This window comes from Corapipo altera, unplaced genomic scaffold (assembly GCF_003945725.1).
Source record: "Corapipo altera isolate COAL_440 unplaced genomic scaffold, ASM394572v1 44, whole genome shotgun sequence".
In the NCBI taxonomy this organism is placed as follows: Eukaryota; Metazoa; Chordata; class Aves; order Passeriformes; family Pipridae; genus Corapipo; species Corapipo altera.
Window position 1 is genome coordinate 15,688,144 of NW_020884880.1, and position 23,459 is coordinate 15,711,602.

The 23,459-nt window shown below is 36.6% G+C and overlaps 2 protein-coding genes across 3 annotated transcripts; one reads left to right on the forward strand and one right to left on the reverse strand.

The window, feature by feature from the left end:
• Positions 1 to 6,333: 6,333 nt before the first annotated feature.
• On the reverse strand, positions 6,334 to 20,832 carry EFHB (EF-hand domain family member B). 2 transcript variants are annotated; one of them, XM_027639315.1, is made up of 13 exons: positions 20,727 to 20,832; positions 20,439 to 20,501; positions 19,411 to 19,554; positions 17,906 to 18,086; positions 17,194 to 17,304; positions 15,292 to 15,418; positions 14,844 to 14,927; positions 13,228 to 13,295; positions 11,693 to 11,847; positions 10,672 to 10,879; positions 10,086 to 10,280; positions 9,391 to 9,572; positions 6,334 to 6,582 (listed from the first exon to the last, which is right to left on the reverse strand). In XM_027639315.1, the coding sequence occupies exons 1-13, from the start codon at positions 20,805 to 20,807 to the stop codon at positions 6,436 to 6,438; spliced, it is 1,746 nt and encodes a 581-aa protein (XP_027495116.1). In that variant the 5' UTR covers positions 20,808 to 20,832; the 3' UTR covers positions 6,334 to 6,435. The 2 variants fall into 2 exon arrangements, with proteins under 2 accessions (XP_027495116.1, XP_027495115.1); XM_027639314.1 differs by having other exon boundaries at positions 10,086 to 10,292.
• On the forward strand, positions 20,806 to 22,925 carry LOC113945392 (vegetative cell wall protein gp1-like). The gene is made up of 5 exons (XM_027639476.1): positions 20,806 to 20,832; positions 20,879 to 21,340; positions 21,434 to 21,510; positions 21,604 to 21,638; positions 22,723 to 22,925. Exons 1-5 carry the CDS (start codon positions 20,806 to 20,808, stop codon positions 22,737 to 22,739), a joined length of 618 nt encoding a protein of 205 aa, XP_027495277.1. The 3' UTR covers positions 22,740 to 22,925.
• The last annotated feature ends 534 nt before the right edge of the window (positions 22,926 to 23,459 follow it).

The following is a 23,459-nucleotide window of genomic DNA, read 5'->3' on the forward strand; positions in this document are numbered from 1 at the left end:
TTCAAATGATAAATACTTGTCAGGATATCTAAGCTTCTGGTCTCAATCTTATCCCTCTGTTACTACATTAGGTCTCACATCAAACGAACCTGAGAGGTGAACTGTGTACTCTCTTAAGGAAGGACGTATTAAATATTGATGATGATTTAATAAGGGTTTACTGGTGGTTTAACAAGGGTTAACTGGCTTACGTAACCACCCGTGTGATCGGATTAGAAGAGAAAACCAGATCCAAGACAGACAATTATGTGTCTGCATGTACACAGAGAGCAGTTGCCTATTGTTTTCAGTAGATGGCTGCACAGCTACAAATGCATTTAACACTTGTCCAAAATAAAATGGTAATATGAGTCTTTGTTTCCCTGTCTGTAGAATAAGGACAAAAGCGAACTTGGAAGAAAAAAAAAAAAAAAAAGAAAACCAAAACCAGCTCTACAACCCCACGCATCATGTTACTATTTTAACTGTAATTTAACCCAGTTCAAATTAGGTAATTGATCACTAGCTTGGTTTTTTTTCCTCAGATTTTTTGGTACTGCTTTCCGTTGTAAAGATAGTACAAATAAGGACTTCAAATAGATTCTTACTGAGAGATCAGAAGTCTGGAATCCACTGACATCTGGCTTTCAGCAGGACTACACTTTGAGTGAATCATTGTACAAGTGAGGTTTTGTTACCTATATAAATCCACTAAAATAAGAAGACCAATAAATACAGAGGTAGCATTAATCTACATTCCTGCTGTAACCAAACAACAGAAACAACACTTGCAGATAACATTAGCTTTGGCCCTAGGTCAAGAGACGTGGCATTTAAGAAAGCTAACAGACTGAATCTGATCTTTATTTTCACAGGGTTAGCATGAGTTTGTGCACTAATCTTGGCCTATTATAGATGTAAGGGGTAGCTAGAGCCCTTTGTTGGATTTATACAAAGAAAGGATTACATCTCAGTGTAATAAATATCTCTCACTATCAACTTAACAATTTACCTTGCTACATCCACCATAGTGGCATCAAAACAGAGTGTCTATTAAAGCAAAACCACTTTAATCTTAGGCTTCATCATCCATCCAACACCTCCAAAGCATTTTATGAAAGAAAATATGTAGACTGTCCAGCTGTATAAACTGAACCAAACAACCAAATTCTGTTCTCACAGGAACATGTAAACTGGAATCAAATCCACTTGACTCAGTGTGTTTATAAAAGCAAAGCAGGTCATGGGGGACTAGGTTTGCATTAAGCATAGAACTATGTACTCCATGGTTGCTGCACTCAGCAGTGCCTTTCTGACTCGATATAATATAATTGTATAGCTTTGAACACTTTTGAAACTACCCCTGACTCTACATTTGAAATACAGCAGTCCTTTCTAATAATTTCCCTATTGAGGGAAATAAACTGATAGTGCAGAGAAAGCTCCTGTCTGCCACTTTTAAATCCACGTTCACTGTATCTCAGAAAATGTGCTGCAGGATCAGAAAAACCTCAGGGAAAAGTAACATGCCAAAAGAACACTTTGGAATAATTCCTGTGCAGGCAATAGCTAAGCTATTTTTCTGTTCAGTGTATCGCTAAAGCTATTGAACTCCTTGCCAAACGATGTTGCAGAGGCTAGAGTATCATAAAGTTTTAAGGGCGCACTGGGGAAGTTCATGGAGAGAAATGTGTTTAAGATCACTGAATGTAAGAAAAATACATGCTTTTCAAAAAAGTCCTTCCTTCTTTTCAACCACTTGAAGTTCAAGTGGAACCTTTGGGCTGCCCTGTAGAGATACTCTTTACATTCTTATGGTATATTCATTTCTCACAAGCAAAAGCGCTAAATTTTTTTTATGCATTCAGCCTTGTCACTTCCTTGGGGAACACACTTTTAGTAAAGCAGTCATAGAGGATTTTGTATTCTGTCTTTATAATCTGTTGAAAACTACTGGGGGAAAAAAAATCACCCCATGATTAACTGGTACCAATTGAAAATGCTTCTGCTTTTATTTCAGGCCTTCGTTCCACCCCAGATTCAAATAAATACTTGACAGTTTCTAAAATCTGCAAAAAATTTCAAGGCTTACAGGAAAGCTATTTCTAGAAGCATGTGTTCTTAAGATACTCTGTCTGCTTTTGAGCTGATTGTGTGGTAGGACCTTATCTAGTGAATATACACCACACACAGGATTATTATTTCTTTTAAGATGCAGACCATATGATCCCTATTACTAGAGGAAGAGAGACTTCACAAAAGCCACATGAATAAAACTTCTCTGTGGTACTCTAGCCCTCTTTTTTTTTTCAGATTAGGTCTTGATTTTGCCATTTTCATTTACATGTAGGCACTGGAATGAGTGAGCTTTGAAATATACAGAATACATCAAATATTTACTCCTTAGGTATTACAGAATTTAACATGTCATCTCCTAGCGTATAATCTCAGAACACAGCTGCACATACCTGTGTCCCCAGAAATATAAATTTCCACACTTGGAAGAAGGAACGTGGACCCAGGATGCACATGTTCTCTACCTACTCCAGGCCTAAGAGAGGCTGCACACATCTGGCAGAAATCAGCAAGCGCCTGTCTTGGCAAATCAGAGCACAGTGACAACTGTTTTAACTACCTTTCCCCTTGCAGATTAATCCTGGTCAAAGATGTCAAAATCTTTCCTACAGGTTTGCATAATCTATGCTGTCATCTTCAAAATTAATATAGTATTAAAGAGTAGTAAAGAAATATAGATCCAATTGGAACACTTAACCATTCAGCACTTAGTGTTTCTCTGGCATGCCTAAACCTGTACCCATCTGCTAGAAAAGCACTCTGGACACAGAGTGAAGCCACAGAGGTTGAAGCCACGCAGGCAGATGGTGCCCCGTGATAGACTGTCAAATGTAAATAACCAATGTCCAATGAAATACATCCTAATGGCAAACATCAACTACTTAGGCTGTATAAGTCATTCCAAAAACAGCATACCAGCTCATACCTGTTGGTAAAACAAAGACTTAGGTCATCTTCCTGGAAACTTTTCCACAGTACATCCTTTTTTGCTTAAACATCTATTTGACATACTCTTCTCAGCATAAAAGGTTATTAGCATTCTATTTAGCATCCAAATGATTATATACAGTTATTTAAAAACTAAACCAAGCAACCAACCAAAACTGGCCATTCACTTCTACGAATGAGTTCCAGGACTGGGAAATTTACTTGATAAGGTAGATCATTGAAAACCAGTAATTCTTGATATTCAGGAAAAAAAAAAAAAAGCTGAATCTTTTTAAGACAAATATATTAAAGTAATCTAGGAATAATATCAAGGTGAGGTCTACGTTTATTTGTACATACACTTCTATGGAAGACAGTAGGCTGAATCTTCCAGCATCTCAAACACAAATCATCGCACAGATGAATTTTTCCATCAGAGAACAGTAATAATAACAGAATAATTGAGTCCAACATGAGCTTTACTTAGCCCAAGTTACTGCCAAACAAGTCATATTAGCTGTAGGCTCATATTCACATTCTAATATATGACAATATGTGCTAATATTCAAATTCTAAAGATTAAGAGCCAGAAATACAGAATGAATAAAACATAATTTTGCACATTCAAATCCTCAACCTTATCTTTTACAGGTGTTTTCAGGTATTTAAAGTCAGTTTCCTCATCATGGCTTTTGGGGAGGCACAAACACTGGCCTCTACCTCTGTAGACAGGAAGATCTCCCTGCTCTGTCCCTGGAAACAATATGTCTGCTCTAAAATGAACTTTGTTCATTTGATAGAACCACATAAAAATGCATCATTATTAAATACGTTATTCTTTGGAGTAATCATCGCAGTGAAACAGAGATTAGGGAGAAATAGTGCACAAGTATCTGAATGTGCTGTATCTTTTATTCAGTGTCTATTTTTATAAAAACTCTATAAAGAAAATTTGACCCAAAATGTCCAGAACTCACTGATTTTTAACATTTACCTTTGTTATAATTTGCTGTGTACTAGTTTTGTCCACAATGTTTTAGTCAACACATTTATAATCACTGTGATTTTTAATATAACTGTTAACAGAAAAAATTGTCTCAAGCACTAAATGTGTACATTTGCTCTTAGAACACATGGCTTTTGAGTCATAGCGAAGGTTGTTTTCCCAGTTCTTCCCGGAAAACTTTTCCTTGGATACAGCCCAGAGGTTAATGCAAGGTAGTGTGCTATTCTGTCATAATCAACTCCATACCTAGAATCATGCTGCAATATAGAAGAAAGCAAACCTTTTATTTTCTGTCAATTGAAATATCTTGAAGGAACCATAAAAATCACAAAAGTCTGCACCAAGGCTCTGTGTACACAAAGCATTTAACTAAAGAAAACAAAAGGATTGGGAAACTCCAGAGAAGTAACTGTCTGCGTCACAGTGATTAAGTCTTTCAGGGGCCTCCTATGAATACTGTGATAAAAAAAAAAGCACCTAACAAGCAGAATTTATGGCTCTGTAATTAGTCCTTTAAAGCTGAAAGTTAGTTAATTTCAAACCCAAACTTGAAAGGAAATCTTTAGTCTGTGGTTAGAAATACACTGGCAAAAAACTAAACCTTGATTTATCAGTCTTCTTTATTTATTTATTATTTAGAAGACTGCCCAAGAACAACGTCGATAGCATTTAATTGACACAGAAAAAGATTCTACTGAAAGTAGAGGAATGCAAGTAGGTATCTACACTAGATTCAAAAGACAGGTTACACAGAATTTCAAGCTGCTGAACAAACACAACAGGTCTCATATATATACATATATATACATACACACAAACACACACAAATCTGGCAATTTTTTTTTTAATTTATTTTTTCCCTGAAGTGAGCTTAATTCTTTCGTATAAAATTTTCCACTGAAGGAGAAAAATACATATATTTTTTTAAAAGTAATTCTGTCTAATGCTTTTGGAAGTCTGCTGCAACAAAGGCAAAGAATTCTTCCCTCCCATATTATATGAGCAGAAGAGAAGTTTTAAAGAATTTCACTGGAGGTAGTAAAATCCTGACACAATAAATTCAATTGAAATTAGCCATACATTTATCTTTCTGTCATTTGTCCACTTGGGACAGTCACAGTCTGCTTCCTGCATGCTTCCAACTGCACGCAGAGAGTTCCAGAAGGATGGGAAGGTAAGGCTACAGCAGCACAGAAAAACATTCATTCACAGAAGGAAAGAGACTGCCTTCATCAAGCAGCATTTCTACCACCTGCTCCCTGGTGATACCGGAAAGCAAATTCTATCTATTTGATGGAAGACAGCTACTATTAATGCCACAATAATAAAGTAGAAAAGGGTCTAGCTTGCAGATTGCAGATTTCACCTAACAAGCTAGTAAATGACAAGCTCCTAGAACACTGCCAAAAAAGGAAGCTTAACAATCATGTGAGGGAAAGGTCACAATGAAATTTGAAGCTGGCAGTACATGTGCATTTCTAGTATTTAAGGTATCAGAACCTTTACTTTCACTGTAGAACTCAGTAACTTGGCTGGCAACGTTCTCCAAATCTTACTAAGGTATTTAAAGCATCAATAGGTGACAAAGTTATATTCTTCCTGAAATCCTATGTGATAAGATTACACTGGGCAAGGATCTTTCTTTTATATTACTTTGAAAGCCTAGAAATAACATTTCTCTGTTAATAATGAACAATTTCCATTTGTTTTATACCAAGTTCAGTACTGTAGGTGAAGAGTGAACATTCCAATTCACAGTTGCAGATTTTAGCACAAACACCTCTAAATATCCATTCTTTTTTCTTGTTTGTGAAAGCTGATTACTACTAATACCCATAAGCTTGCATAGAGGATATGAGCCCTCTGCCACACAACTGGGCATTTATTTTTGCACTTCTTAACCCATTGGGTTTTATGGAGTCTCTTTGATGACAACACTTTAGATCCCGCACCGTGGCTATGTAGTTTCCTTACTATTTTACTGTAAAGCACTTTCTCACATGAATTTTTAAACATGTCAAATATTTTGCCACAACCAGATCTCTGTTGACAAGAATTATGAAATATTAGAAGGCAAAATGTCATTCTGTGATAGTAATCTTTAAGAGGTCTTGAATATCTGAAACATTTATCTTTAGTACTTTCAAAACTGTCTTGTTCATAAGAGAAAAAATAAATTAAAAAAATGCAAATTGGAATATAACATAAATATTCAATTTACAAACATGCTGTATCCTCTTTTATTACTATGTATATCAGTTCCTATGAACATGATGCTCCATATATACATGGTGAACCCACTATTCAGAAAGACAATACACAGAGAATTCCAATCCAATAAACACACATTATTGAAAGTATTTATTGTATTCAGCATCAGAATTATGTCAATTTAAATAAATGCAATGCCCAGAGACTGGAATCAGCAATGGGTTTTTGCATGTGATTCATGTTATTATGTGCAGTATATTCCACATATTTTCTTCACAATCACAAAGTTCTCTTATCTCATGTTTTGTACACACTTGCTTCCATATTTCTTCTAACCTTTCACCTGAAACGTCCATGCCAATGTTGTGGAGAATTTGTGCAATCTACAAAAATAATACAAAATACACAATTAACATAATTCTGGTCAGCATTTTGTTAAACTATATTGAGTCTGGCTTTTACATATATTAGTAATCCCTATTTGCCAAAGAATATTTTCCCACTCTTAAATAAAAACTACAGATCACATTCTGCATCCTTAACCAAAGAAGTTCCTATTTAAGTAAATCCAAATCTTATTGTGATGAAAACTACACAAAATTGTCTGTAATTAATAAAATAATGTTGGTACACTATTTCAACATTGAAAAAAATCAAACACAGAAGAGTCAGATAAAAATAAATGTTTTTTAAAAGCCCTAAGTCAAGTTCTGTTTATCCACTGTTTTTGCTGTTTGCAGTTATCAACACAAATCAGATTATACATCATCTGCATTTCACAGCAAGAATACTATACACAAGATCATCAACTGGAATAGATAAGCAGGTGAAGTGATTAAAATAAAATGGTTCACATCAACTTTGGGCCTTGCTTTAATTTTACACCACAGTGTAAATTCATCAAAACAGGAGGTTTTCTATATTTTCTCACTTGAATGCCTCCTGCTGCATGCCTCATTAGACTGACCTGTTGACTCATTAGAGGAAGGTTACTTTAGAAGAATATTGACATGTCTTGTGCTTCTGTTAATATTAGCAAACGTTTGGCTTCAACTGTATCATAAATGCGTGTATGCATGTGTTATTTCTATGGATGCTTTGATAAAGTAAGATCTTTAGCGAAGTCAAATCAACCTTGTCGATCATCTTTCTGTAAAGCTGTCTTTTGTATAAATACAGGCCTGATCCCCAGTACAGCAAATCTTCAGCTTCATCTTAGCCAGCAAATCTATGAGTTTATGTCAGCCAAAATTGCAGGAGGAAAACAGGAACTGAATTTTGTTTCTTTAAGCAGAGGTGCCGTTTCAGTTAAATCAATAATACTACCCATGAGTAAAACAAATCAGATTTGATCGAACGTCTTCAATGAGCTAGTGACATTTAAAAGTTAAACTAAAAGCAATATTCCATCACAGGAACACTGCAGGGACAATAAAGGACTACATGCTCCCATAACTTGGCTTCACCATATTAACAAACAGCTCTGTCCTGACTCACCAACTGCTATATTATCACTGACCAAACCATGGACTGTCATGTGTGCAGAGAGGGTTAAAATGACCCTCACCTATTGTCAACATGATCATGTTGAATATAAATTACACACTATTACTCAATTACATAACTTCTGTTGTCATCAACAGGCTGGATTCCAGTGAAAAAAACAGCAAGCCCAAGAACTATTTTGTTCTTTTGTAACATGATGAGTCACCTCAGGAAACTGGTTTATAGCCAGAACTCACGTTCATTTCTACAGGTCTATACAAAAACCGGTAGTATTACATTACTCTGGGCTTTCATCTAATAATAATATCATATGATCATAAAATAACTACATTAACTATGATATTTTGAAAACGTTAATTAAAAAATAGTCATGATAAAATGCCAAAACAGTCCATTTCATGAACATAGGGTGAGTTAACAGACTCAGAGGTAGTTCTGCACTGAATTCTGTATAGTCAGTACAGTCTACAATGGAGTATGATATCTCAGGACGTGTTATAGCTTCAAAGAAGAGCTCTATCTGGTCCTTGAAAGATGTAGTTGGCTTCTCAATCAAGCATGAATTCTATTTACTGTTAGCTATATGCTGCATGAATGCATTTCCTCTTACAGAGCTAGATTATAAAATGGTTCATGTACACAACATTCTGACAAGGTATTTTATGGATATGTATAGAACGTGATATCACACCTTTCACATCCAGCCACTAACTAGCAACATTCTGTTCTGTAAAATATATATTCAAATCCCAGATCTGCTTCCAAGCGTGACTGAATATTTAATATAATGAGTAGTAGAGAGGGACAGGTTGCCAAGGTTTCTTTTCTCATTTAGATTGGAATTTCACATTTCACTGCAATTGTCTCATAAATTGTACTTCAGCTAATGAAGTTATCTCTTTATATTTTTTCACTATAAATTGCATACAAATGTAAAAGCAAAAGAGTAAACAATATTGAAGAAGCAGCAGCAAATTTGTTTTAGTATTTACGTGAGAGAAATTCTGGTCTGTGAGAAAACAGAGAGGTAGCAGCCTGCAGAGATATCAGAAAGAAAATTCCCTACAGTCTCATGTCCTATCTTCCTCTTCAGAAATATGAGACAGCACAGCATCGCTGCGTGACTCCCAGTATCCTCTATCACTGTACAAGTCCTTTGCAGAACTCAGCAGAGCACCTAAGAGATATATACAAGTAGTTTCCCAAACCTGCCATTAGAAAAACCTGCCAAGTTTGTTCAAGGGGAGACACTTTGGGTAAAATTTTACACTGAACACCTCTCCGTGATAGAAATTAGTTTTATGCACCTGTAAAAATTTTCTTCTTGGACTTTTAAGACATCTCATGGAATATAGAATAACTTTGGTTGGAAGAGATCTCTGGAGACCACCCATACAACAACATAATTAAAGCAGGGCAAACTTTGCCATTAAACCAGGTTGCTTGAGACCTTGCTCAGAAATTGAATATTCTGGATCTCAATAAAATTAATATCTACCACCTTTATGAATAATTTATAACGTGAAGACTACATATATTTCAGATCGTTAAATGGATGTAAAGAAAGATGGTAATCTCAAAACAATGAATTTTACAATCTGCGTATTTGATAACATGCCTTTCCACTCCCACAAGGCTAGAGGAACAATTATCTTGGAAGAATATGCTGAAGAAATTCACTATACCTCTGCCTTTGGTCTCTTTTTTAAAAGCTCTCTTTCGTGCACTCCATTTTGACCGAAGACAGAAGGGAACAATAATGCAAAACTACTGCCCTGGTCACCATAATTAGTTGTGTCACTGAGGCGACGAATTCGAGGAGCAGGAATATCTGAACGGATAGTTGGAATACCACACATTGGATAACCTGCGGAAATCAAACAACAGGCATCATGGAAAAGCCTGTACATAAGGATAGTCCCAGGGAGGATAAAACATTTTGTGTGAAATAAGAAGAAATGTGATGCTTCATCTCACACAGCATCAATAACAAGTCATGTAATTTTCTTCCTTGTATCTTTTTTCGCATTTTTAAAAATCTTGGCTTCAGCTACATCATGGAGTATGAAAACAGGGAATCTTGAAGTAATATTCTGCTACTTATCCAGTATTTCCTGCTGAAAGTATCTGAGGTGTTTCCAAGAAGATATGGTTCTCCTAGAATTACTAGCATAATTTCTCAAAGACATCTAGATTAACTTTCATGTTTTGAATGGATTAACCATTCCAACTTCCAAGCCACAACCTTAAACAAACTTAGTTTAGATAAATTAATTCACTACTGTACTTTAGTAGAACCTAGAGCAATAGTTTTAAACTCTGCTCCTGATTTTGTCTTAAGGAATGCCCAGAAGTGAGAAGCACAGTCCAGTGTACTTACAGGACAGTGGGAGACCACCTACTACAGCATTATACTGAGAAGACGTTGTTTGATAACTTGCAAATACACGGTCTGTTGGTTTTGCAGGCGTTTTTGGTGTCTTTTCTGAGCTTTCCAGTTCTTTTAACATGAGATCTTCCTGCTTTGGCTGTGGCTCATCTTTTCTCTGTGTGTCTTCAGGAACAAGACAGGCACCTAATTTTTTCCCTATAAACAGAAGTTATGGTACGACCAGGATATACTATCAACACATTGTAGGCTAAGAGGTAAAAAACATTGCTTGAAGAACTATAAAGTAGGTAACATAATTAATCTGCATTTCTGCTAATGATTCAAAGAGATGTTTTACTTTCTCCTAATCGATAGTATTAAGGAAACTTCCCAGTGACAATCTCAACATGCAACAAAGAACTTCAGGGTTCTGAAATGCATCTGTACCTGAGGCTCTGCTGATAGTGAGCAAGGTAAATGCACTCTCTAAATCCTACCCTTATAAAGGAGCACTTAGCTTACAACACAATGTCCCTTCAACAGCTGTTCCAAGAACAAGATCATCCCCACAAGTTCCAAGTATTAAGGCATCTACCTTTAGCAATTATTTTTTCTTCAAACTCTTTAATAGCTGTTTTGTCTTTCCAGTTCAGAAAGTTTGTAAACTCCAGATAATTAATCAGACCATCTTTATCCAAATCACAGCAGTCAAATAAGGAATCCAGGAGCTCATCATCTAGATTCAGATTAAGTTGAAAACAGGACTTTCTTAGGTTGTCCTTGTCTATCATTCCATCACCATTCTATTATAAATAAAATAAAACAGTTGTTAAATTCTATGATTCTATAACTGCCATTATAAAATGACTCTGCCAAAAGAAACACATACATGTGTTCACAGAGATATCTACACACAAATAGCACCAGGCACACCATTTCAAGAACAGTAATGTTGCTGAGTAGAGAAATAAACCCTGAGTAATTTAGAAATTAGAAATCTGAATATACAAGTGTCAAAAAGTAATTTTCAACTTAAATAATATAGTGATTTGAGAGTAAAAGTGTAACAGGGTATTGTGACAAGGTAACAGTCTAATCATAAACGTTGGGGAAAAGCCAAGATGCCTTTGAAAGTAAGACATCAATCATTCCAATCACTTTGTATACATTACAATTAATGTTACATATGAAATGTCAATCATATTTTTTTTTCTAGAGAGAAAACAAAAGATCTGAAATTCTGATGCCTGGCAACTCAGTCAAAAAGTACAGCTTGGAAGAAAATATGAACATAATCTCTTCAAACTCCTTTCCCTTCAAGGAGAAATGCCAAATTTTGAAGTGCAAAAATTGCTAAGATTACTCCCGCTCACACGTTCCTTGCTCACTCTAACGTGGATTTTTCAAACGCTATTTTGAAATGCTCCAAATACTGTTGTGTTTAATTCAACAGCATATCACAGTAGATTAAACACACAATCACTATGAAGTTACCTTGTCTTTATATTCTTCACCTATATTTACCTCGCTATGCTTATGCTTCTTCATGGTTGTACCTGCACAGCACAGGAGCACTAATGTCACACATTACATTTATACTTTTTCAGAGCACTAACCTTATCATAATGTCTGAATGCTTTTAGCAACACATCAAAATTCTCATAGTTAGCTTTCTTCAAACTCTGCCGAACTGCAATCAAGATAGCTTTTTCTCTGTTCTTACCACGGAGGAACTCACATGGAACACGGTCATGAAGAAGATCATAAAGTCCTGTAAAAATGAACAGTTCCTCAATCAGTTGTGCATATACAGAAAACAGACATAAAAAAATCAAAAAAGCTTGCATTTTTAAGGAAAAGAAGAATTTAAGTTTCAAGAGCCTGATTTTCAGCACTGCTGAACATGTGATACAGCCATTTCATTACAAGATCAATGGTCCGTATAATGATTTCTCTACTCACACAGTTAATATCAAACATTTTGAAACATCATAACGTAGCTTCATGAATCTGTCCACTGCTTCCAAAAGCCTCTGACAGCAGTAGGAGTTACTCAATGTCCAGATAATTGAGAAATAAATTCATATTATTCATCTACCACTTCCAGTCTGTCATGTTCCAGATACTTACGAGACCCAATGTAAAATTTCAGATAATTATATATCACTGGTTTCTAGAAAGAAAATGTGCTAATTTTATGTTACTGTTCCCATTTTCTATGTTTCCTAACTTTATTATTATTTTTAAACACTTTGGCACACTGAGTTACAACCTTAATCCAAATCCCCAAGACACTGAAGTAACTCTCTAGAGTGCATGAAGTTCATTCAGAGTCCAGTAACAAACATGAGTAGCTCATATAATCCCCTTCTAACAGTAATGTATGTACATCATTTTCTATTTGTTAATAGAGAATTCTTTTGTTCAGTTCCTTCTGCTCTTATAGGACAATTATACCTACACATTTAAAATATTTAACTTTATTACACTACATAATAATAAATGTATAAAAGCTTATGCACTCTTTGAACAAGCTTTCTCTGGTCATGACTAATTTAATAACTTTGAGTCACTTACATTTTTTGATTCCTAATTATTGACTGTATTCCCTAGTTATTAAACACAATGTTAAAACAACATCAATCCCAACACTGACTATTGGAGTTGACAAGCTTTCAAAATTTTGCCATAATGAAAATTCATAGTTTTTTATTTTTACTCTGCTTTCCATCTCCCTGCAACCTTCAAAAACTTATTATTCTTATTTATTGCTTGTTATTTTAAGTCTTTTTCAAGAAGTGCTGAAAAAATCATTGAGAAGAAAGATGCATCATTGATTTAAGTAGTCATCTTAATTTGTCACAGTTTTCTGCTGTTTCCCATTTTGTTACCTTCAGATACAAAGGTTTTAAAAGAGTAAAAAAACCCTCAACATGGTAATTCAAAACCTAAAGTTTCTTTATTTGCGACATTTATTTTTTCTCCACTAGCAGCTTCAATTCTCAAATTTTCCCTCCAAAAATTTACTATCCATAAATTTTTGTACCTTGCCTCTAAGATAGATAGGAAAACTATATACTACACAACCAACAGCAATTACTTCAGTATATCTCATCAGCAAGATAAGATTTTATTCTGCCTTTAAACTTACCATATTCATCTGGAGGGACTACCAATCCAAATGTATGACCTGGGGGAACATTCATAGTTTCTGCCATGCTGTCAATAAGGACATTTCTTTGTTAATTGTCACACAGTTAATAGCCAAAATAAAACCTCTGCTACTATTAAAAAAGTTATAATTTGTTATATAATTAAGGATAACCCACAAAAATACATGTGATGCATCTGAAATTTTTTTATCAGTACTTTGTTTCAAAGTTACCATTCCAGAAAAGCATCCCTTTATAAAGCTAATTAGAACATTTGCTGTTTGTAATATAACACAGTCAAGAGTAAACATCAATCTTTTGGACATTTATGCTCATTAAAGGGAAAAATATTCTGGTTTTTTTTTTCCTAAGACACTGATAGAAACGTGCAAGAAAAGTCGTTATATCATAGCCAAATAATAGGAATGTTTAGGATAAGATCGCCAACTGAAATGTCTCTGAATAATCTACTTTTGGTTAAAGTGGAAAAATTGAATCACATCTCTGCTTTTCCACATGCAATTTTATGCCTCCCAAAACCAGCAATCAACTCAATATACATCTGGAAAACTTGGTCCACTATTACTTACCAGAAATTGAAGATGTTGTTGGTGACATTAAAGAAATGTTTGTTTAATTTTTAATTTGATAACGATGTGATGTTAATTTTATGTTTAATAATTAAATAATTAAAACTGATACATTAATCAAAAATCTCCATCAAAATTGAAATGATAATCAGTGCACTGTTCTAAAGCACAAAACAAACAAACAAAAAACCCACACAGAGATGGAAGCACTGTAATCTAAAAACTATTATGTGTATTTTTCTTTTATCATTTTCATAGCACACATAGGATGGGGATGGTGTAAAGTGCACCAAATAAGATTAGGTTAGCTTGTATCTGTCTTGTAATACCAGTGCTGGGTTTGAGCTTGCACTGCAACCCATCCCTGATTGATCATACTGCCTCATGCTGCTCAAGCTTCAGGTCTGTCTCACAGTAAGCTGGGACACAGTGAAGGGAGACGAGAAACTAACTCATATTTGTGTTCATTCCTTACATGTGCTTATGAGCACAGTTCTCCAGACTAACTTAAGCCTGGGATCTTGACTTTAAAATTAAAATTTGCTACCGAAGTCGACGACTGTGTTCAGACACAATTTCGTAGAAATCTAGAGCATACAGCCTTGTATACACTCAGGAGCCCTAGGTTTGTAGCATGCCTGCATCCTGACCACACTCTGCCTTAGGACTTCTATGGCACTCCATAAACATTCCTCTGTAAAATTACAAAGCTGTTCCAGATTGCCTGTGGTTTATGAAGCATTCTAATGATTCAACGGAGATTGATATGTGCTGCTGAATAACAACATTTAGTTCCACGTCCTTTTCCAAGGCAGTAATACAGTGAGATTATAGGTGATGTATCAAAGATTACCAGAAATAGTGTCAGAGTAAGCAAAATGGTCAAACCCCAGAACATTAGGTGAGAAATTTCAGTTCTTTCAAACCTTTCTAACTGCAAAAGATGGGACAGGGGGGAATGTCTTACAGTGCTTGTAATTTTTTTAGTATAAATTTGTTCTTGGAAGGTATCTTTGCTTACTTACGGATCAAGGGCTTTTCCAATCTGAGGCTGAAATTTTTCCTTGAAATCATCACTTCGTTTCAATACAAGGTTAGCTGCTCTCTTCCTACAAATTATGAAAATAACTGCTACACGTATTTGTTTAAAAATATTCAAGAATTTTTCAATAATATTTTAAAATATTATATGTTTAAAGGGAACAGCAACTCCTCTGTAAGACAAACACAAACTCAGTAATTGAAAAATTTTCCTATTTAAAATCAAAGGACTTTACATAATGCTTGAGACGTGCCAAGTGGTGTTATACTGTGGCAGAAGTGATTTGGATCAACAGTTCTGAAATCACACCTTGCGTTTTCCATAGAGTTCAATACAGCTAAGTATGGGATTGTGAGATGTACAATTTTTTCAAAAATGAAGACTCGCTCTTCTTAAAAATTCACACTGCCAGTTAACTCATTGCAACTTACGATTCCAGATCAAAGGCCCACTTTAAGGTCTTGGCTGTATTTCGCCCATCTTCAAAGCGAGGGGTTTCCATTCCATATACAAAAGACTTGTTGAAGTGTGAGTTATACTTCCTATTGACTGTTTCCCCTGCAGAAGTAGTAAGCATATCAACCTATATAAAACACCTCAGGATGAAAAATACACCAAGTACCTTCACTCTTCAGACAAAACAATGAAGAAACAAAATCAAATAAATAACAAACATGTTCAATTAAAGATAATTTGTGTTTATTGTGTAGTTAGGAATAATCTCATTGTCAAAAGTGAAGATAAAAGGCAAAATAAAAAGCAGAAATTACTTCAGTGGTAGAATAGTTGGATATTCTTTTATGTCTGATCAAAGACAACCCCAACAGAATAAATGAAACCAGGTAGCCCAAGTGGGGAGGGTCATGCAAACAAATCACTTTATAATGTCTGTACCTAAGCAGAGATGTGTTCTATTTGATTTACTGTTTGTTTTTTAAAAATGTAGAAAGGCAAAAAGTGGTTTTGAGGTGCTGCACTTTCAGATATACCCTTGCTACATCTTTTTGTCACAGAAAAAACTGTCATTCTGTTTCTTCAAGGTCTTTTCAATCACTTTTTGAAAAGAATGGTGGTTAGAACTTTCAAAAATATAATTCACTGAATACTTTCTAATAAGGGCTTAATCTGGCTGTATGGTAGCATAGAATTTTTATGTTATTGTTGGGGCACATAGTTGACTTTTCTTTTTTTTCTGTCTTTCTGTTTCTGTCTTGGTCTCTCCATGATCTTGTGGATGGTAGTTACAAAGGAGACAGAGACAGATAATGAATAATTCAACCAAAACACCTGAGAAAGGCAGGGGAGAAGGGAAATAAAATTACAAGTTTGGCCAATTTGTACCAATACTACTTGCAGAAGAATTTCTCAGTAAGACAACGGTACTATAATTTCACCTCTACATAACTGTCTCCACATAAAATTTACATTATTACAACTGAAAGATCTGTATTGCAGTTTCTTACATGTTTGGCCTGCACCTACAAAACTCTGGCTACTAGCACAAGCAGCAACTTTATTATAATAGTAATCTTACAGACCAGCAATTTAAGTCTTTTGGCCTAAGTGGAAATGATGGAACTGGAATAGAAGTGGTTGCAGAAGTAATACATGTACTGTGTTTTAGAGTCCTATTTGTCTCTCTCTTCCTGTGCAGACCTGTGAAATAAAGAGTAACCACCCCTGAACAGATCGCCTCACACAGGTACAGGCCCTAGAGGCTGAAGTAGTGGAGGCACAGCCCACTGGAAGGGCAGAGACAGAGGCTGTGAGATGGACTCACAGGCAGGATCCTGTAGGCTGCATTCCAGAGAGCCACCCAGCAGCCTGCAATTTTTGGAATTAGCTTGATGGTGAGCTCCTCATTAGAAAGCCTGGCTGCTCTGAAATTCTATTTGGATCCTGACAAAAGAGACCAAGTAAAGCTGAAAGTACTGGAATGTGTTGGGCTCACAGTCTGTGGCTTTAAGGACAAGACTGCCTTCAGTGGCATAGACAGTGTCAAACTCAGTAGGCAACCAGGGCATCTATGAGCTTCTAGTTAGTTGGAAATATTCTTCTTTTCAAAGAGCACCCAAAAGAAATCAGGCTTCTAAATCCTTCATTAAGCTCTTACACCCTTTAAAACGCCCACCATGAAGTGAAATACTGTTCTAGAAACAGATCATGCTCTCTTGGATGCATATTTTTTCATATAATTACTTTTAAAAACAACTTATATTGTATTAATACAGTGGTAAAATTAATAGTTTACATCTCAAAAAATAGCATACAGTATGTGTTGAACACATGTAGAGGAATTTTTTATGGGGTTTCTTATTAGCCTCTGAACTTACCCACGTCATAAGCCTCATGTGACACAACATACAAATCATGTCCTTCTCTGGCTTCTTTATCCACTTCCTCAAAGGTTTTTGGTGGATTTACAAGCACTCCAGCTGGTATATCTGGAAATGAATGTATGGTTGGGGGAGATAAGGGGGTTGGTGTATTATTTGGTTGGCTCCCAATTTTAAACAGTATCTTGTTAAAGAAGTTGCTAATACTGTGGAAGAATGATAGTTCTTACCACATTTCTAGGCAATCTATAGTCAGTCTGTAGTTAATCTAACATGACATGGGACTAGGGAAAAAAAAAAAATCACAGAAATCAAAATGAACTTTTGCAAGAGAGCTTCATGGGCAACACATATGTGATTTCCTCCAGTCTATGGAGAAAAGATGGACAGGTCAAGGAAGTTTCTTTTATTAGACCTATTAAAATTGTTGGGAAAAGGAAAGTAAGTTGACAGCTACCTAAATAGTTCTCCAGGGAAATCTATACACACGGATCAGGAACATAGCTAAAGGTCCCACCAGTTACCGTATGTTCTTGGGTGCTTGTTTCTTCACTATAACTGAAAAATATAGTTTTAGGCCTTTCAATAACTGTTATAACAATTTTTCTGTTAAAATGGAATTGTTGGAAGTATAGAGCATGTGCTAGATACTAAATTGCAGATTATCTTGTATTTACAAGAAATATATTTTAATGGTAAATTTTCCTACCTTTGATGGTTTTTTTTCCAAATGTAGTATTAATTATATCCAAGCCCTCAGGTAACATAGAAGACTGATCATGTGTTCTACCCAAACGTTCTTCACGACTGCTATAGTAGATTGCTTCTTTCATGTCTTGTACCTTTTCTTGATAAACAGTTTTAGGAATTGGACTTATCAACGAAGCTACCTAAAGACATCACAAACAACACAAGAGGCAGGAAAACCAGCAAAATAACATCATTCACCCATCAATATGAGTACCTACGCACATTCACAAGAACAAATGCTTGCTCAGAAGTGTTCTAATGAGATCTTATATGGTTACACTGATATAATTTTATCCAACGAGTTGCAAACTGAAACTGTAGCTTGAGAGAAGGTCACTAATAATCACTGCTATGCTAAATCTCCAGCTAAATAAAATATTTATTACAACACAGAACTTTTTTTTTTAATGCTAGTTTTCCACTTGTTAATTTATACATTTTCTGACTGCAACCTCTGTTTTTTTAGCACATATTAGAAACTAGAGTCAAATTATAGTATGACCAAAACTTAAGTGATTTGCTTTTTCAGGCCGCCCATCACAGTAATGAGGACTCTAGAGAAGGTTTATGATTAGACTCTCATTGAATTTTACATAAAGAAATACTGAAAAAAAGTAGTAGCAAATACAATTGATCCAAACCTACACTTTGCAAACTCACTAGGGTTACAACTCTTCCTTCAGTTAATATTTGATTAATAATGCAAAGTCTTCAAAGACAGTTCAGGCTAAACAAATCAATCCGTTCATCACAAAACTTGTGAGGGGGACAGCAAAACCTCGTTGTCTTTCATTTTGGATATGTCTAATAAATGTCCTACTCAACATTCTCTAATGTCAGGCCCTACTTCCTTCATAAAAGTGCATTTTTACTAACACAACTGTTATTTTTAGACATGTGAACACTAACTATGTGATAAAATCATCAAAATCTCTTCAGTTGTTTGATTACAGATTACGAAAATAATTTCTGAAGAATACACACAAAATAGTCTGACATGCTCAAACCACCACTTTTTAGCTAACAAAATCAGCTTCAACCCAAAGGTAAGAAAAAATACATAATAATTACACCAAACTATAAGCATGTTCTCAGCAGTTTTCTTGATAAGAACTCAAATGCTTTTATCTCTGTAATCCATAAGAAGAAAGCAGCAAAATTTATGGATACAAGACTGTTCATTAACTTAAATCTTAAAATGAAATTAATAATTCAGTAGTCACTACAAAAATTAAGTCACTGATAAAAGTCACTGAACTTCAAGTGTTTTCCAATCTCAATCATGCTAAATAAATCCTGATTTGACCTCAGAATTCAGGTAATTCACAACAGCTGTGACATACTGCACTATAAAGCACTCAGCTATGTACCTTTATCCCTGGTTATGAAAAAATAAGCTGCTGTTATTAAGAACACTCTTAAGGGGTTCATTCTTAAACAAAAGTAAAAGAGTCACATTCTTACACTGAATGAGGAACGTGACTTTATGCCATGTGTCAAGTGAGTTGCAATGTCGGGATCATCTGCTGCGCCGTAGAATATTACTTTAGCACCAGGAGCTGGATCTGTTGTATTTCGAAACTTTCGCACAGTAGTTGGAGTAATGGGCTACATATAAGGCAAAGCAAAAACAATTTTACACCAGGTATTCACAAAACATTAATGAAAAGAAAATGTACTGCAGACATTTCAGTCTGATTTCACACAGGTAAGAACAAAATATGAGGATGCTTTAGGGCTATAACACATGCATATGCTCCTGCAGATGCTGATATTGTGAGTTTAAGGTCAACATAACCCAGCCTAAATTTTATCAAACCAGCGTTGCTAAGTTTCAACTCTTCTCATCTTTGATTTGGGTAACTGCTACTTCACATATTCTTTATGAAAAATAGATGTTACACTCATCAATTTCAGAAACCTTGAACCAAATTCACAACAACTCCACCATGAATGAAACAATTTTGGAAATCATTTAAACCAGAGTCTGAGGTTTTTTTAAATTATAATTTAAAGGGAGAACTGTATTTATGGGATCCGTTTGTGTCTCAATACCCTCTGCCTCTTCAGGGGCATGGGGAAGGGCCAGTGGGAATCACAATTCTGAGGGGCATCCTTGTAAAGAAGAAGTACCTCCATCAGAAGACATATTAATTCCAATAATAATTACTACAATTGTGTTACCATAGGAAAAAGCTGTCTAAATAATTCTATTCAGTCCTAACTAAGCATACATGGTGACTTTTATAAAACAGATGAAGTGAAAAAGATCTGTCAGAAATGTTTTCAATCCTGTCAGCTACTCTTTATGATCCCATGTGACAAAAACTAACACTGAAAACAAAAAATAGTACTTTCTAAAGAGAAGAGATGTAGAAAAAAATCAACAAGGCTTCACTGATTTTTTTTTTCCAGGGCTTGTCTCAGAGCACATTTGCTAATGGGAAATCATTACAAAAGTTTCACAAGGAGCGTGTGCAAAACCAACTCACCCTGGGTAACACCTCGGTGAGGCAGCTCGCAACCGTGCCATAAGCAGGACGCAACTTCCCAGCCTAAACAATGCAATAAAAAAAAAAAAGGCATAACCAAGCTCACTGTAATAATGCACACAACTAGTGTATGCCGCGCGCACTTTTGGGGGGAGGGAGAGGACTCGCACGGAGATGCGACTGCCCGTTCCAGACGCTGCCCTTCTTCCAGCCCCTTCTGGGCGAGACCCGGCAGAGGGGCGGGCGGCTCCGCGGCAGCGGTGGGACCCCTTCGGCATAGGCACTCACGTCCGGCTGCTCGGGAGTCCCGTCAGGGTCCGTCCCCTCGGGCTTCGTCCCTTCGGGGCAGGGCGGCGGCTGCCCCTCCATGGCGGCCGCTCCCCCCGCCCGCTCGGCAACGGCGGCGGCGGCGGAGGCAGCGACGGGAGCGCTCGTGCGAGGCGGTCGGCGCGGCCGCCCCTCACAGCGCCCCGCCATCGCCCTCGCACCCAGCGCCCACCGTCCTTCCCCTCACAGCGCCCCGCCATCGCCCTCGCACCCAGCACCCACCGGCCTTCCCCTCACAGCGCCCCGCCATCGCCCTCGCACCCAGCGCCCACCGTCCTTCCCCCCACAGCGCCCCGCCATCGCACCCAGCACCCACCGTCCTTCCCCCCACAGCGCCCCGCCATCGCCCTCGCACTCAGCGCCCACCGTCCGCCTCCCTCACAGCGCTCCGCCATCGCCCTCGGAACCCACACCATCTCCTCGCATCTCCCACCCCTGGGAGAAAGTCAGGAAATCAATTGCACTCGGGCTATCTTGTAACTGTCATTAAAAAAAAAAAAAAAAAATTAAGGCGCAACCACAGAGGTAGCACATTTCTTAGACCAGTCCTTGAAAATCTACCGGGTTTCAGACAGGTAGGTTGAGTCTTCTTAGGGTTGAAATGAGGTCTTACATGGTCAAAAGTCTGATCAAACTTTAAATCTTTATTACTGTAATAAAAACTACAGCCCCTTTCACAAATGTTTTATGCTGAGACTGTTCCTCTAGAGGAAACTGCAACTCCCATCCACCACACAGCACAGAGGTGGGTGACAGCATTACCCATATGAGTGCTCTTAGTGTTTGTCTTAAATGAGTTAACACCTCGTATATCTAAACCACTGTATTTGCCTTTCAGAAGCAGATGCCGGTTATTTCAGAAAAGCAGCATGGGTAAGACTGAACAAGCCTCACTGCTGTTTAACAGACCTTCGGCTCTCACAAAGACTTTTATTCTCAGATGACATTTAGCAAATTCTCCCCTTCCTCCCAGCAAAACATCAAAATTTAATCACATCCTGCTCCATTCTCTATAGTCCTACGATGACAAAACCAATTTTAGATAAACATACAGACCATAATCGTAATTAATCAACAAACATTACCAGCTGTTACCATTTTAGTCTCTGCTCTAACATTTGTTTGATAAGGATTTTAAATGAAGGACGCTAAATTAAAACTGAATTCTCAGGACCCTTACCTATAAATGGACGATAGACTCAGGAAGCAATTGCTCCCTGATGACCAGCTCCCCAGGCACTAGGGGTGCCTGACAACCTGCTCCGGCTGTCGAAATCATTGACAGTACACATCAGTGCTATGATCAGCTAACTTCCAGCACGTGTGAACCTAGCTTAGTCTTCTCCGGTAAGAAGCATCATGTTAGCATCAGCTGTGATCTAGCTGTGGCCATGTTAGTGCCCTTTTTCAAAAGCAGATGTGTTTTTCTGCTGTAGATATGGCTGTACCATGCTCCTAATACAGAACATCTGTGATCACTTGGGAACTAAAGAAGCTCTTTTAAATTCTTAATGTGTTTGGTTCATTTCCTATTGCAATCACATTTGTTGTTACTTAAAGTTTAGAGTGCTCCTGCAAAATAGTTGTTAGTTTAATAAATAAAATGATTGGTTATGCCTTGCTTTGTGATCTATTCATCTGTAAAGTGCAATTTTTTATCTAGTAAAGGCTAAATAGTGATTTGAACAAAACTGCAGGTATTAGAAATCTGGGAGGAATTTGATCTTATTGAGAGAAGTACCTGGGTAAGGATAAAGCTGTCAGAAGAAGAGAAAACTATTTATACAGAGGAAGAGCAAGTAATGCACAAATTAGACAGTAATAATAGAGCACTACAATTTTTATCCTTGTGTTTGTTGTATTTCTAGATGGCTCTCTATCTGTGCTCAAGATATTACCATTTTTTGTACATTCTGTACCTTGCTGATTTATTTTTACATTGTTTTTTCCCCGGTAGGTGGCCACACTTCCTAATTGAAAGAGTCCACTCAGACCTGATGGAGCAGGCTGTGTCAAAGGAAGAAAAAGAGGACCCAGCCATGTAAAAAGAATGCCTATTGCCAAAACAAGTAGAGCAGAAGTCCTCATCCTTCTCTTTTTACCTCTCTGTGGTTGTCTTCTCTTCAGCAGAAATAAAGATCCCTTTAAATCAATTTGAAACCTACTAACAATATACATTCTTTCCTATAATTCTTCTCATTTTAGGAATCAGTGTCATATTCATTCCTTCTTATACTGAAAGTTATTTAATCCACAGGAAGAATATGCATAGTGTGGAAAGGATCAGTAATTTTTAAAGATGAGCTCATGAATTTACAAAAAACAGTTGAACTCAATTTTAGGGAAAAAAAAAAGATCAAAACTCTTTTTAATTCAGCATGAATTTGTCATCTCCTATGTTAAAAAAGTAGGATCTCTAGAGAAATCTGTTTGGAAAAAGTTGAATAAAATTTTCCATTCTACAGCAGCAATTTTTTCCTCAACAGTACTTGACATATCACTTTTGCTGACATCCAATTCCCACAGTCTAGTACCTTCTTCTGTCTTGTTTAGGCTAAAACTGAGGAATGGAAACTGCCTAAAACCCTGTATTTTGCTTTCTTTATGAAGCACAAACACCCCATGTTCTGCAACACAGTTCTCACTCTGACTATGGTGCTGGCACAGACGGCAGTCAAAGCACTAACTTTGTAA